The 17,101-nt window shown below is 39.5% G+C and overlaps 1 protein-coding gene across 1 annotated transcript; it reads right to left on the bottom strand.

The window, feature by feature from the left end:
* Positions 1–4,504: 4,504 nt before the first annotated feature.
* LOC126765568 (uncharacterized) lies at positions 4,505–4,858 on the bottom strand. The gene has a single exon (XM_050483175.1). The coding sequence runs from the start codon at positions 4,856–4,858 to the stop codon at positions 4,505–4,507; it is 354 nt and encodes a 117-aa protein (XP_050339132.1).
* Between the last annotated feature and the right edge of the window lie 12,243 nt (positions 4,859–17,101).

Here is a 17,101-nt window from a genome sequence, read left to right as displayed (position 1 = left end):
ACTTGTCTGAAACCTCGTTTGGTATCGAATGGCTCGGAGAGGCCCTTCCCGATCATGACGGGGCGTTTGGTATTGCTTAACGTCAGTTTACCCAGACGCATTAGTTTTGCGAAGAGGTCGTGCGTGTCGTTTCTCTTCTCACAATTATTTTCCAAGGTTTGGCGTATGGTGATTATCTGGTCGATTATTGATTTTTCAGGTCTAACGCCACACTGATAAAGCGAGGGAAGCGGTGACAATCGGCGATCGTTCGCCAATAGGGAGATTCTGTTGCTTTTCAAAACCTTTGCACTGTGCAATTATTGCACCCATGTTCATTTTCGTGCAAGGACACGTAAAAAATCCTTGTAACCTAATGCCAGCTGTAATTTTACGTAAAGACATATTTCGCCGTTAAATTGTTAGTGAACGTAGGTTTTAAATAGATTTAATAATTTATATTTAAAATATTAAGATTTGTTACAGTTTTTTGTTCAGAATGAATGCAGAAGGTGCGCCAATTCACATACTATTCAATCACAGTAAACTGACCAAAACAGCTGTTCATATATCACTAGATTGTGCAATGTGTGCTCTTATGGCCTTGTATATTTCGGTATAGGATTTTTGCATTTTGTGTCATTGTGCAATCTTGCGAGAGAAAGAGAGTCCCACTAATGCTGTGTCGCTTTGTCGCCGTATCAGTCTTTCGACAGATTTACTCTTTGAAACATTGAGTGTAGGTACATATTTACATACATATGCTACATGTAGACAAATTTGTTTACATCCACACATATTTATATATGAGCATATGTGTGACCACTTGGTCTTCTAAATTGATATTAAAACTTTTAATGACCTAATCAAGTAAATGCATATATTTACATATAACTAATTATGTAAGCCGTTTCTTGACCAAACTGTGTTTTGCAATGATTATTGCTTATGTTATGATAACTGAGTATATAGAATTAAGTACTAGTAAGTAAGAATTCTTACATATGTATGTAAGTTTATAGTAAATAAGCGACACTTTGTATAAAAAAGGAATTATTCAAAAAAGTAAGCGAGTTCAGCTTTGCAATTCAAATAGCGCGTTTCGATTGTGCGGTGGCCGACCCATAACTGGTTCCCGAGCAGGGACATATGAAAGACAGCCTTTTCTCCATACATCTAAATATGAATTTACTAGGATGCCATTCGGTCTTAAAAATGCCCAATCCATTTTTTAGAGAATGATCAACGATGTTCTCAAAACGCTTATGGAAAAATCCTGCTTCGTTTATATCGACGACATTATGATAATAGGGAAAACTAAAGAAGAACAATTACAAAATATTGAAGAGGTGTTCACGCTTTTGAATAAAGCAAAAATCTAATGTTTTTAGAACAGAAGTGAATTTTCAGGTCATATCGCTACGGGAGAAGGTATTTTGCCAGATACTGAAAAAATCTCCGGTTTAAAACAATTCCTGCACCTGCCAACCTTAAGGAATTAAGAGCTTTCCTGGGTTTAGCATCATATTATAGGAGATTTATAAAAGACTTTACAAAAATTGTCAAGCCACTTACCAATTTAACTAGAGGTGAAAATGCTCAAATAAAAGCAAGTTAATCCAAACGGCTACAGAATTCACTAACAGACGAAGGCTTAAAATCATTTAATGATATAAAATATTCCCTTACCGTCTTCTGAAATGCTGGTATTCCCAGGCTTCAATAAACCCCTTATTATGACAACTGACGCTTACAATACTGCAATTGGAGTAGTCCTTTCACACGGGATAATCGGTCAAGACAGACCCATATTTTAGATATCTAGATCACTTAATAAAACCGAAGAGAATTAATCCACAATAGAGAAAGAAATGCTCGCCATAGTATGTTCCCTCTACAAATTAAGGACTTACATGTATGATCCTCTATCCTTGCTGGTGATCAGTAAGGATTTTATTTCTTAAGCTCCATACATTTTATTATTATAGTAAGTATATAAAGAAAATTTCTTACAATTTCGTATCAGGAAAACACAGAAAGTAGTTACCGATATCGCAGACGAAGGTATAAAATTTGAAACAATTGGGCAAGAACACTATCGCAATGGTAAAGAAAATAAAGACCAGATATTGGAAAAATACTAATTTCCACAAATGACTAAACTACACTATTATCAATGCATTTAGTCATGGACAATGAAGGTAGCTTTATAAGCCCAATAACTCTTAACTACTTGGAAGGGTTGGGAATTGAAATCTATCTAGCTCAATCTCAGAAAAGTGAAGTCAGTGGTGCGATAGAACGTGTGTATTCCACTATTATTGAAATAATCAGATGCTTTCAAATGGAATATCCTGATTGCTCAATTAAAGAAATTGTCAACATTGCAGTTGACAGATATAATAACACGACAATTCTGATCTTCGAAATTGAATAGCCAGATACCAAAAAATACGTCAAATTATCACAAAAAAAAAATATATCAAACAAGTAAGAAAGGGCTAAGTTCGGATGTCAACGAACATTTTATACTCTCGCATGATAAAGTGATAATCGAGATTTCATTATCTGTCATTTACATATTTTTCAAATACCGTATTTGTGTAAAGTTTTATTCCGCTATGGTTCCTAATGTATATATTATACAGAGAAGGCATCAGATGGAATTCAAACTAGCGTTATATTGGAAGAAGGCGTGGTTGTGAACCGATTTCGCCCATATTTCGTACATGTCATCAGGGTGTTAAGAAAATATTATATACCTAATTCCATTGAAATCGGTCTAGTAGTTCCTGAGATATGGTTTTTGTTGTTTTTTTTTTCAATGTAAAAAAAGCCAGGGTGCAGCTTCCTTCTGCTATTTCTTCCGTAAAATTTAGTGTTTCTGACGTTTTTTGTTAGTCGGTTAACGCACTTTTAGTGATTTTCAACATAACCTTTGTATGGGAGGTGGGCGTGGTTATTATCCGATTTCTTCCATTTTTGAACTGTATATGGAAATGCCTGAAGAAAACGACTCTGTAGAGTTTGGTTGACATAGCTATAGTAGTTTCCGAGATATGTGCAAAAAACTTAGTAGGGGGCGGGTCCACGCCCACTTTTCCAAAAAATTACGTCCAAATATGTCCCTCCCTAATGCGATCCTTTGTGCCAAATTTCACTTTAATATCTTTATTTATGGCTTAGTTATGACTCTTTATAGGTTTTCGGTTTTCGCCATTTTGTGGGCGTGGCAGTGGGCGGATTTCGCCCATCTTCGAACTTAACCTTCTTATGGAGCCAAGAAATACGTGTACCAAGTTTCATCATGATACTCAAGTTACAGCTTGCACGGACGGACAGACAGACATCCGGATTTGAACTCTACTCGTCACCCTGATCACTTTGGTATATATAACCCTATATCTGACTCTTTTAGTTTTAGGACTTAAAAACAACCGTTATGTGAACAAAACTATAGTACTCTCCTTAGCAACTTTGTTGCGAGAGTATAAAAAAAGAAACTGTCGCTAAAGACATTACCGTCATAATAACTACTAAAAAACTGACTTTAATCTTAGACTCCTACCATACTGGGCAACTGCAAGGGTAGACACCTACCAGAACGACAGCCCGATAGTAACAATCAAACAAGCACAAGATTACAAAAGGGACGTATAAAATTACTCACATTATCGATGTCCGACTTACTATATACCACGAAATTAGTGAAACAAGTATTTTATTTCCATAATTCAAACATCAACTTTCCGAGATAGATAGCTTATAAAACCAACTGCGATAAAAAACGCAACCGTCCTGAAAAGTCTCAAGCGTTTTTGAGATACGAAACAAATTAGGGATGCGCAATTTCAACTAACACTCCAATTACATGTCGCGAAATGATTTGCAAATTACTCCGGTAACGAAAACGCGTGCGTTCGGTTCAACGGTTCACAAACAAGATAATTCTTTATTTTACTTAATCTAATTGCTAAGCCTAAATCTTAAAACTAACGGCTTAAACTAGTGGTAATATACATATGTATTGAAAATTAAGTACAATAAGTTTCAACTTTCGTTAAATATTGTAATAGAATAAGTTAAGGTGAGTAAGGTAAGTAATATTTTAATATTATAAATGTATTATTAGGGTAAGTATGCAATACTAATATAATTCAATTAATTATAATTTTTGTAATTCATGTTTTCTTAATTTTAGTTTTTAGGTTTTAAATATACATATTTTGTCGCTTTACGCAACACCGGCCACCTTGACAGAATCAGGTTCCTTCAACCTCTATTGGAAGCAAGGCCAGCTTGTGGATGCCCGCCTTGATGAAGGCCCGTCAGACATATTTTGGACCACTGTCGCCAAAACTGTTGCTTGAGAGAGCAAAGAAGTTGCCATCTCTCGCAGCAACGAATTGGACCACTGTCGCCAAAACTGTTGCTTGAGAGAGCAAAGAAGTTGCCATCTCTCGCAGCAACGAATTGGGTCCACTGACACCTGCTCTGGAGGTAATGCTAGGGAGCACCCTATCAGTTAATGCGCTGGGGTTAGTGCCTCGCCGTCGTTGGGGTCCTGGCTCAACGGTGTTAAGGGCCGATAATTCAGGATGGCCTCCACTTCTGCCAGTAGTGTTGACAGTTCCTCTACGGTCAGTAGCGCGTTGCTAATTACGCGAACGATGTGATGCTTGGAGGACTTCACCGCGGCTTTCCATATCCGACCGAAGTGCGGCACCCTCGGTGGTATAAAGGTGAAGCTGAATCCTTCTTCTGCGACGAATCCCTTCACTTCTGCTGACTGGGCAAGAAATGCCATTTTCAGCTCGCGCAGCTTGTGTTCGGCGCCGACGAAGGTGGTGGCGTTGTCGCTGAATATCTTCGTCGGCATCCCTCGGCGTCCAATGAACCTTTTTAGGGCGAAAATAAATGAATTAAAAGAGAGGTTCGAAACTAATTCTAAATGTACTGCTTTTGAAGTGAAGCAAACGAAAACTGCAATGTAGGTTTTTACGGGTGGTCGACCGCGTATTTCAAGGTTGTGTATATCGGACCACAAAAATCTATGCCACATATAAGAAAGGGCCGTAGTATACGAAGTCTTTCGACTGGAAAATTTCACATTATTTGGTTTTGCAACTTCGGCTTGTAATGAAAACAATGAATAAAGTTTCTCACGGTTCTACTGCAAGCTTCTCGGGCATTAATTAGCCATATGCGTTCTCGAAGAAGCGCAACCAACGCCTTAGCCCCAGCGTGGTGATTTCGAATGTGCAGGAATGGTAAATATGTTATAACGAAATGCGAACTTTTATTTAGTGAAAGCGGAAATTTGGCATCGTATGGGAGAGGTGCATTTAATAGGCGACCTCCTACTCGGATTAATTTGAACGAAAGCGATATATCCGAGTACTCATGCAAAAACGGGTTAAGTTTTTGTAAGTTTGCGGGTAGGGTGGTACCTTTGTGCAATTTTTGAATGACATCCGAAAATTCTGAATGTTGAACCACCTGTGAAATTTTTAGAAAATTCAAGTTTAACACTTCTGAAGTCAGATCCCGTCCCATGGAGGATTTTGGTTATCTGATCCATCGTAATATGTATGCGACCACACGAAGCAATTTTTTGTGAGAAGAGGATTTTTCAATCAGGTCCAATATTGAATTTTTCTCAGTAGTCGAAATTAGTATAAATGTATTTTTCTTCTTCTCTAATGCTTTGTCTTCTGGTGAGAGCTGGAAGTGGTTATTAATTGGCCATAATGCAGGGTCTTCTAGGAGGAACTGTCGACCGCCAAACCATATCGAATTATTCAATTCGTCCACGTTACAACCTCGAGACACTGGATCCGCAGGATTTTGTTTTGTTGGCACATGCACTTTGTCAACTTTTGGATTTCAGACGCTCTGTTTGCGACGAAGGTTTGTAGTGAGGATGGATGTGTTTTAATCCAATGCAAAACTCTTTCAGAGTCTGTCCAAAATGTAATTTTGTCGAAATGTTGATTTAACATAGGCGCTACTCTTGACCATAATTTCGAAAGAAGATGTGCTGCCGAGAGCTCAAGACGCGGAAGAGATTTGCTTTTCAGAGGAGCCACACTAGACTTTGCAGTAAGCAGCATACATATAATACCACTAGCAGATTAGCTTCGTATGTATGTACAACATTCGTACGCCCTTATCGAGGCGTCGGCGAAGCTATGTATTTGGCAGATGGCACTCGACTCAACGTTTACGTAACGAGAAATGCTTATCGATGGGAGCTGCATTAGGTTGGCTTTGAAGTTTTGCCAGCTAGTGTCAAGGCGAATCCGCAACTTCTGTGCTAAGTCCTCCGTCATGAAGATGACCTGGGAGCCTGAGTCCAGCAACGCTCTCGCAGGCAGGTAATCTCCACAGCTGGTCCTCATTAAAATTACTGCTGTTGGTAACATTACCCGATCCGGCATACTCGTTGTATGCATGGCATGTGTGGTGGATGGTTGCGGGTGAGGTGCAGCGGGGAAAGAGACTGGATATTGGTGCGATCGATTGCACACACGACATCGATCCGCTCTGCACTTAGAGACCGTATGCCCCCTACGCAAACAACTTATGCATAAGGGCACCGATTTTACGAGCTCGAACCTCTGCTGCAACAGAAGCGCCTTGAAAGTGGGGCAGGCAGTCAAATGGTGGTCCTTGGATTTGCACTGCTGACAAAGAGGCTGCCTCGTATTTGCTGCAACTAGCGCTGATTTGGACCTATCCATTAGTTGTTGCTTTCCATGACTCGTACTGCCTGTTGATATGGGCTTCGTCCTTGAGTGTGATGCTCCTTCCGCTGATAGCTGCTGGTATCTTCAATTTAGGGTGGCTTCACATTCCTTTTACAGTGACAGTTTGTCATAATCCAGTGTTTCTTCCTATTTGCATCGGGCAGGGTCAACCTTTGTCATTACAATGTGTATGATTATTGCGTTCGTTATTTGTTTTTCATCGCCAATCATATACCGCTGACACTTCGTCAATCATTGAACGCAATGAATGCGCAGAAGGCTTTGGGATTGTTGGCAGCTCAAAAAGTTTAGAAATGGTGCTGAAAAATTTCAAACATTTATTATCATAAACTTTTTTGAGACTTGCCAACGCTTCCGGGTAGTTTTCATCCGACATCTGAAACGCTTTAACTGTTTCCAGGGCCTCTCCAGATAGACAATTTACCAAATCCAATTCGATTGGATCTAAGGTCTTAGTATTTTCGAGAAGGCCCGATTTAATGCGCAAAACACTACTTTTCGCAACCGTTCTTTTCGCGACCGTCAACTCCTTACTTGGAGACAGGTTTGCGAGAGTTGGCTTTGGGTTGCTCATTTTGCTTGGTTGAATTCAAATTCACGAAAAAATTATTTGGCACAGAATAATAATGAGAATCAACTGGCGAAAACAAAAAATGTCGATTCCCAAATAACGAAAGCCAAATCGAAAAAGGCGCAAAATGAGCAATCGCACAATACAAGTAATTAACCGGAAAATGTCCGAAGGAAAATCGATAAAAAAAATTGCGGAAAACCGACCGATAAATCGTGAAAGCGATTTGAAAAAATTGCAAATCAAAACGAATAATTTTAATTTTAAAAATATTTTATTTTATTTGTTCCTATAATCAAATTTATTTAACTTTTTATTTAAGTTAAAAGGCTACCGCAATCCCAAAAGCCCTTATTGTTTCACTTCAAATTTATACATTTAGATATAAATATACGTGGGGTTCAAATATATCGATTGTATATATAATATATGTATATATTGTTATATATATATATGTATGTATGTCAATATAGTGAAAAAAGGGAGAGACAAAAACTGAAAGTATGCACTTTGTTGTTTATTGATCTTCGTTTGTTTGTACTATTTCAATAATCCGCACTCGTTACCTGGTGCGTCGGCTGTTTGCTGGCGCTCACTTCCCTTTGGCATATGATACAGTTGCAGCACATTCCCACGAAGCGGTCAGCGGCAGCGATAATGTTGACGTAGATGCAGGGGCAGCGATGACTGTGATGTAGACGTAGCAGCGACGATGATGGCGTTGGCGCAGTGGCAATGATGAAAATGTTGAAACGTTACGTACGTTATCTGTTCCTCTTTGCGGCACTTCACTAGGCACTTTTGACTCAACGGACACTTAGCGGCACTAAAGATTTTAGCGTTTTTTTTGTTTTTGTTTTTTACAAAAGCATTAAAACGGCACTTTTAATTTTAATAATTATTATTTTTTGTCACGGTACTTTCAAGCGAAACTGTTCCAAACGCTTCGATGGACTTTTTTTGTAACTCACTGTACCTACCGTTTACCAGTTTCCTTATGGAAGGCCTACACACAACAATTAGTTGGTTGATTGAGTTGGGCTAGAAATTGCCCTTGTCGCTATATACGACACAACTTTTAATACAATTTTGAGGCCAACTTTATTTTGAATATTCACTTCGTTGCTTAAACATGAGTTCGGAAGTTGTTGCTTTACTTATTATATATGACGCGCTCTCTTCGACAGCCGAAATAAAATGGTGAAATCGTTTGAAATCGCACGACCACCCCAAACACGATCCAACTAACACAACCAACTTGACAAAATATCAAAAAATTTTAATTTTCATCCAATCAGTTGGTACAACTCATACAACTGCCCCATACACGTAACAATCAGTTGTACAATTCGATGAAATTGGTACAATAATTGATGCGTGTATGCCTTCCATTACACTCATGTATGTATGTGGGATTAGAATTGATATCCGAATTTCATAACTCATCATAATTAACAGATAACTGGCAACCATTTATTCGAACATCGAATAGTGGATGCCAATAGTGGTGTTTAATTCTCGAACTCTTGAAGAGTCACTCAAGGAGGACGATGCGTCGATTGTTAAGGATAGAAAAAAAAGAAAATATATTAGTCAAAGAAAAACACCAAGTTGTGTGTTTAATATAAAAACGTTTGGTTCTTTATTATGACTAATAAATGGTTATATATTACCTTGTTAGCGTTTATGATGATAGTGATGATGGCCGGTGGACGTCTTGATTATCTCCCTTCTTCTTTGAAAACAAAAAAAAACAACAAATAAGGAAGGGCTAAGTTCGGGTATCACCGAACATTTTATACGCTCGCATGATAAAGTGATAATCGAGATTTCATTATTCGTCATTTACATATTTTTCAAATACCGTATTTGTGTAAAGTTTTATTTCGCTATCATCATTGGATCCTAAAGTATATATTATACAGAGAAGGCATCAGATGGAATTCAAAATAGCGTTATATTGGAAGAAGGCGTGGTTGTGAACCGATTTCGCCCATATTTCGTACATGTCATCAGGGTGTTAAGAAAATATTATATACCTAATTCCATTGAAATCGGTCTAGTAGTTCCTGAGATATGGTTTTTGTTTTTTTTTTTTTTTTCAATGTAAAAAAAAGCCAGGGTGCAGCTTCCTTCTGCTATTTCTTCCGTAAAATTTAGTGTTTCTGACGTTTTTTGTTAGTCGGTTAACGCACTTTTAGTGATTTTCAACATAACCTTTGTATGGGAGGTGGGCGTGGTTATTATCCGATTTCTTCCATTTTTGAACTGTATATGGAAATGCCTGAAGAAAACGACTCTGTAGAGTTTGGTTGACATAGCTATAGTAGTTTCCGAGATATGTGCAAAAAACTTAGTAGGGGGCGGGTCCACGCCCACTTTTCCAAAAAATTACGTCCAAATATGTCCCTCCCTAATGCGATCCTTTGTGACAAAATTCACCTTAATATCTTTATTAATGGCTTAGTTATGACACTTTATAGGTTTTCGGTTTTCGCCATTTTGTGGGCGTGGCAGTGGGCGGATTTCGCCCATCTTCGAACTTAACCTTCTTATGGAGCCAAGAAATACGTGTACCAAGTTTCATCATGATACTCAAGTTACAGCTTGCACGGACGGACAGACAGACATCCGGATTTGAACTCTACTCGTCACCCTGATCACTTTGGTATATATAACCCTATATCTGACTCTTTTAGTTTTAGGACTTAAAAACAACCGTTATGTGAACAAAACTATAATACTCTCCTTAGCAACTTTGTTGCGAGAGTATAAAAAAGCAAAAGGGGTGGCCAGCAGGATCGCTTGATAAGCTACTGAGTAAAGTGGAGCGGGAGACTATTGCCAGTTGAATGAAAGTTATTAGCGGTTTATGTCAACAGCTAACTGGCAATAGTTTCTTATATACTCACTAGGGTTGGGAATAAGAAATTAGGCACTGGCCTAAACATACAGCCCCCCTTGCGGTTATAATTCATTTGTGATAGTTTTTTAAAATAAAAATCAAATAGCGAGGAACAAAAAAAGGAATCATAAATAAAAGTTATTTCTCGACAAATTCCTTTGGGTGAGTAAAGGATAATCAATAGATAGGACTGATTTACTCATCTAAAGGATAATTCTACATAAATTTGATGCTAAAGGCAAAATATTTTTATTTAATTATTATTATTTACAACACTATGCTAGTGTAAAGCATTTCACACCACATAAGGCCACCTCCACACTATGCAATTTAATATAGCGTTCACACGATCAAATAATTTATGCACTTTTTCTCGAAATCCAATCAGTCTTAGATGATAGGCAAAAACAAAAAAACAAAAAAATCTTCAACATGGTAATTTCAGGAAGATGACTCGCTTGTGATTTTTAGCACAATCACTTTTCACTTCTTTTTTAAAGATTTGCCACTGTACACATAACTTCACTCACTCGAATGTACATATGTAAGTATGTACATATAAAATATGTACTTAACTTTTTTCTTCCGCTTATATAGGGAACACTGCACTTTTAACGGAACACCTTCACTTAATACATGTATGTAGGTACGTATAACTATTTGTCTTGTCTGTATGTATGTATATGTGTTGCTTTTTCAGTTTTTTTTCTTTTTTATGTGTTTAACTATATAACACAAGGGTTATATTTATTTTATGTATTTTTTAACTAATTTCATTTAGCCGAAAGCCGAAAACCGCGACCCGAAAGGAATTAAACACAGGTAATTGGTTCGAAAGAATTATTAATGCACTATTAAGAGTTTTACACTTTTTAAGTGTATTTCAGTTTTAACTTTTTAATTACGCACTTGTCCCTGCTCGGGCGCCATAAAAAGTCTCAAGCGTTTTTGAGACACGAAACAAATTAGGGATGCGCAATTCCAACTAACACTCCAATTACATGTCGCGAAATGATTTGCAAATTACTCCGGTAGCGAAAAGCCGTGCGTTCGGTTCAACGGTTCATAATGAAGATAATTCTTTATTTCACTTAATCTAATTGCTAAGCCCAAATCTTAAAACTAACGGCTTAAACTAGTGGTAATATACATACATATGTATTGAAAGGGGGTAAGTACAATAAGTTTCAACATTCGTTAAATATTGTAATAGAATAAGTTAAGGTGAGTAAGGTAAGTACTATTTTAATATTATAAATGTTTTATTAGGGTAAGTATACAATACAAATATAATTCAATTTATTATAATTTTTGTAACTCATGTTTTCTTAATTTTAGTTTTTAGGTTTTAAATATACATATCTTGTCGCCTGACGCAACACCTTCAAAAGACATGACATCCTATCCAGGTGGATCTGATTGAAAATGGTTAGCAGGAAATCCCGATATTATCATTTAACAGGAATAACATGTGCACTTTGCACTTTATATGCACATACGTTTATGGATGTATGACATATCCAAAAAATAATGTATACACATGTCACCCATAAAACCTACAAACATTGTTCTACAAAAACAACAATCGTCTCAAATAGCATCAGCAGCGTCAGAAATCAATGCAGTCGATGCCCACATTTGAAGAAAAACACACAACAACAACAGGCAAACTCGCTTCATTCATAAAAGCAGACAGGCGTCTTTTCGCGACGATGGCGAAAGCTAAAAATCATAAATTGAACAATTTATGACATTCTTCTAGAAGGGAAAAGCGTCAACCCGGCAAAGTATGTACAGAAAAAAGTAGCTCTTGTCGATTTAAAATGTTTTACAATTGTAAAATTTTTTACGCAGCTCGCAAAATCTGCGTCGATAAGTATGCGAGCTCATACATAAACATATATATATTTACTCTGGTTTGTGAGCGAAGCCGTTACAGCGGCAAAGGAACTAGTGACAATCGGCGATCGTTTGTTTGGGTTTTTCGGCACAGCTCGGATTTTCTACCAACAACACAATGTTGTGACGCTTTGTCGTCGCCTCAGTCTTTCGACACATTGACCTTTTGACAAAACGTGAGCTTCGGCCATTGCTTGTTCGGGACAAAGATATTTCGCATGAATACATATTCACATACAAAGTTGTGTGTGGACAAATTTACAAACATTATGCGTATGGTTCTTTCAAATTTGTTTACATGCACCCATACTAGAATATCTGCGACCTCTTTATGTTTTAAGATGTTAACAAAATTTTTAATTCCCAAAGCAAATAAATTATACATATTTGTATAATTTATTGATCCTATATTAATTACATATGTATTTAGAAAAGAATATACACCTTCTTCTTCTTCTTTACTGGCGAAGACACCGCTTCCCGATTATAGTCGAGTTAACAACAGCGCACCAGTCGTTTCGTTTTTTCCCTACGTGGCGCCAATTTGAAATTCCAAGCGAAGCCTGGTTCTTCTCCACTTGGTCATTCCAAGGAAGTGGAGGTCTTCCTCTTCCTCTGTTTCCTCTGTTACTGCGATGTTACTGCGATGTTACTGCGATGAATACTTTCAGAACTGGAGTATTGGCCGCGGCCAACGCGTAAAGGACCATACATCTTTGCCAGAACCTTTCTCTCGAAAACTCGCACCGTCGACTCATCAGTTGTTTTCATCGCCAAGCCTTTGCACCATATATCAGAGATAGGATTTTACTTCTCAATTACTCACTCAGTCCGAGTTATTCTGCGTTGGATTTCCAGGATGACATTGTTGGTGGTGTTGATCACCACCTGGTGGCGCCAGCTGTATGTCGACTGGTGCGTTGGAATCTGCCATCTTCATCGATTGTCCAGTGAGAATTTCATGACATTTCATTGATTGGTCGGTATGTTTGTGTTATCAGGGCCAAAATGAGCTTCGAACAAAAAGCCAACATTAAATTTTGTTTTAAAATTGGTAAATCTTTTACCGACACGTTTCAATTGATGAAACAAGTTTATGGCGATGATCGCCTATCTCCGTAGCAGAGTGCACGAGTCAACGTTTCAAAGAATTCGTGGGGACATAAATGACGATCAACATGTGGGCCAATCAAAATCTGTGATCACCGGAAATTCCATAGAAACTGTGTGTGAATTCATCAAAAATCAGACGAAATCATTATTGAAATTCATGGAAATGGAAATGAATATCTCCAGAACATCGATTTGTCGCATTTTGACCGAACATTTGGGCTTACGAAAGGTGTGTGCACGGTTTGTTCCACACAAACTGACTGACGACCAAAAATTTGATAACGTGCCGTCTTATTGATCGACGCTTCTGACCAATTATTTGACCAAAAATCACATCTTAACCATTAACCACTCTCCGTATTCACCTGATATGGAACCGTGCGACTTCTTCCTTTTCCTGTATTGAAGCAAAAGGAGAATAAAATCAATTGATTTTGCCGAAAAAACCATTTGTTCTGTTTTTTAAGTCCTGTTTTCTTTAGAACGCACCTTGTGTGCGACAGATACCAACTTAAAAAAATTAAACAAAACCCATTGCTTTGCGATTACCTATATGAAAACCAAGCTATAATTGAATTAATTAGAGAAGGAAAAATATTTCTTTCAAGTTTTATTGGAAATGTTACTTATAATAATACATATTTTAAACTAAATGGTACTTTTCTTATAAACTAATTTAACGAAACTGTAACCTTGAGTAACGTTAGTTATACAAACTGGCAAACAAGTTCCTATCAGATCTTACCCGCAATCCTTCAGAATAGCCTAACAGGAAATGAAATTATATTAGACTTAAACTGTTTACATAAACTACATTTAATTAATGTAAATGAACTAATACGAATAACATCGAAAAACATTATTTCAAGTAGCTGAAGCTTCGGAGGATGGAGTCATGTGTAGAAGTTCACGCAGGTGAGGAAAGTTCTCTGATCGCCATTCACTTGGGAGTGGCCAGAAGCGATTCTTTTACACATGGCTCAAGCAGCTCACGACTTCCGGTTTTTGACCAAGTATCCTCTGGGTAGCCTAAGAACATCCGTTCGAAGGCGAGCTAAAGTGAGAAGGCGAAACATCCCCTACATAGGGTTATGCGCTGGGTTTGGGACCCGCCACGTAAAAAGCTCACCCCAATGAAAAACCAACAGCAGCCTCGGATCAGAGACCCCCCTTTTGATGACGACCATGGCAAACGAAATAAGGACTACGAATTAAGGGCATGCACCTGGAATGTCCGGTCCCTTAATTGGGAAGGTGCCGCTGCCCAGCTGGTTGATGTCCTCGTAAAAACAAAGGCTGACATCACCGCCGTCCAAGAAATGCGATGGACGGGACAAGGACAGAGACGAGTAGGTCCTTGTGGCATTTACTACAGTGGCCATATAATGGAGCGCAAGTTTGGTGTGGGATTCGTGGTTCTATCATTCACTCCGGTGCCTGAAAGCGAGGTTATTCAACATATCGCTGATCTGCGCCCACGCCCCGACGGAAGAGAAGGACAATGTGACCAAAGATATCTTTTATGAGTGCTGGGAGCGCACTTATGAGAGCTGCCCCCGCCACGATGTCAAAATCGTGCTTGGCGACTTTAACGCCAGGGTGGGTAAAGAAGGTATCACGGAAGACACGTCTCCAGTGTTTTAGATGTGCGTGCGCTCCGAGGTCCTAACATCGACTCGGACCACTATCTTGTTGCAGCTAAGATTCGCACCCGCCTCTGTGCAGCAAAAAACGCACACCAACAAACACAAGGAAGGTTCGACGTCGAGAAGCTGCAATCGCAACAGACAGCCGAACGATTTTCTACTCGGCTTGCACTCCTGCTCTCTGAGAGCACTCGTCAACAACTCGGTATAAGTGAACTGTGGGACGGCCTTTCAAACTCCTTACGTACAGCTGCAACCGAAACCATTGGTTTTCGGAAAGTGCAAAATAACAGCTGGTACGACGAGGAGTGCCGTGTCGTAGCGGAGAGAAAACAGGCTGCCTACATCGCAACGTTACGATCGACCACTACACGTGCGGGATGAGATAGATACCGAGAGTTGAAGAGGGAAGCGAGATGCATTTTTAAACAGAAGAAGAAAGACGACGAAATGCGTGAGTACGAAGAGCTTGATAAGCTGGCCGACAGAGGTAATGCTCGAAAATTCTACGAAAAAATGCGGCGGCTTACAGAAGGTTTCAAGACCGGAGCATACTCTTGTAGAACCCCCAAAGGTGATCTAGTCACTGATGCCCAGAGCACACTTAAATTATGGAGGGAACACTTCTCCAGCCTGCTGAATGGCAGTGAACGCCCAACACCAGGAGAAGGAGAACCCGATTTCCTAATCGATGACGATGGAGCAGACGTTCCATTACCCGACCATGAAGAAGTTCGAATAGCAATTGCCCGCCTGAAGAACAACAAAGCGGCAGGGGCCGACGGATTGCCGGCCGAGCTATTCAAACACGGCGGCGAAGAACTGCTAAGGAGCATGCATCAGCTTCTTTGTAAAATATGGTCGGACGAAAGCATGCCCAACGATTGGAATTTAAGTGTGCTATGCCCAATCCATAAGAAAGGTGACCCCACAATCTGCGCCAACTACCGTGGGATTAGTCTCCTCAACATCGCATATAAGGTTCTATCGAGCGTATTGTGTGAAAGATTAAAGCCCACCGTCAACAAACTGATTGGATCTTATCAGTGCGGCTTCAGACCTGGAAAATCAACAACCGGCCAGATATTCACCATGCGCCAAATCTTGGAAAAGTCCCGTGAAAGAAGAATCGACACACACCACCTCATCGTCGATTTCAAAGCTGCTTTCGACAGCACGAAAAGGAGCTGCCTTTATGCCGCGATGTCTGAATTTGGTATCCCCGCAAAACTGATACGGCTGTGTAAGCTGACGTTGAGCAACACTAAAAGATCCGTCAGAATCGGGAAGGACCTCTCCGAGCCGTTCGATACCAAACGAGGTTTCAGACAAGGCGATTCCCTATCGTGTGACTTTTTCAACCTGCTTCTGGAGAAAATAGTTCGAGCTGCAGAACTTAATAGAGAAGGTACCATCTTTTATAAGAGTGTACAGCTGCTGGCGTATGCCGATGATATTGATATCCTCGGCCTTAACACCCGCGCCGTTAGTTCTGCTTTCTCCAGACTGGACAAGGAAGCAAAACAAATGGGTCTGGGAGTGAACGAGGGCAAAACGAAATATCTCCTGTCATCAAACAAACAGTCGTCGCGCTCACGACTTGGAACTCACGTCACTGTTGACAGTCATAACTTTGAAGTTGTAGATAATTTCGTCTATCTTGGGACCAGCGTTAACACCACCAAAAATGTCAGCCTAGAAATCCAACGCAGGATAACTCTTGCCAACAGGTGCTACTTCGGACTGAGTAGGCGAATGAGTAGCAAAGTCCTCTCTCGACAAACAAAAACCAAACTCTACAAGTCACTCATAATTTATGTCCTGCTATATGGTGCAGAGACTTGGACGATGTCAACAACTGATGAGTCGACGTTGCGAGTTTTCGAGAGAAAAGTTCTGCGAAAGATTTATGGTCCTTTGCGCGTTGGCCACGGCGAATATCGCATTCGATGGAACGATGAGCTGTACGAGATATATGACGACATTGACATAGTTCAGCGAATTAAAAGACAGCGGCTACGCTGGCTAGGTCATGTTGTCCGAATGGACGGAAACACTTCAGCTCTGAAAGTATTCGACGCTGTACCCGCCGGGGGAAGCAGAAGAAGAGGAAGACCTTCACTCCGTTGGAAGTACCAGGTGGAGAAGGACCTGGCTACGCTTGGAATATCCAATTGGCGCCACGTAGCGAAAAGAAGAAACGACTGGCGCGCTGTTG

This window comes from Bactrocera neohumeralis, unplaced genomic scaffold (genome assembly GCF_024586455.1).
Source record: "Bactrocera neohumeralis isolate Rockhampton unplaced genomic scaffold, APGP_CSIRO_Bneo_wtdbg2-racon-allhic-juicebox.fasta_v2 cluster10, whole genome shotgun sequence".
In the NCBI taxonomy this organism is placed as follows: domain Eukaryota; kingdom Metazoa; phylum Arthropoda; class Insecta; order Diptera; family Tephritidae; genus Bactrocera; species Bactrocera neohumeralis.
This window is presented reverse-complemented; position numbering and strand designations above follow the sequence as displayed.

Coding starts and splice junctions, on each gene's coding strand:
- LOC126765568 (XM_050483175.1), bottom strand. CDS start 4,858: ATGCCGACGAAGATATTCAGCGACAACGCCACCACCTTCGTCGGCGCC.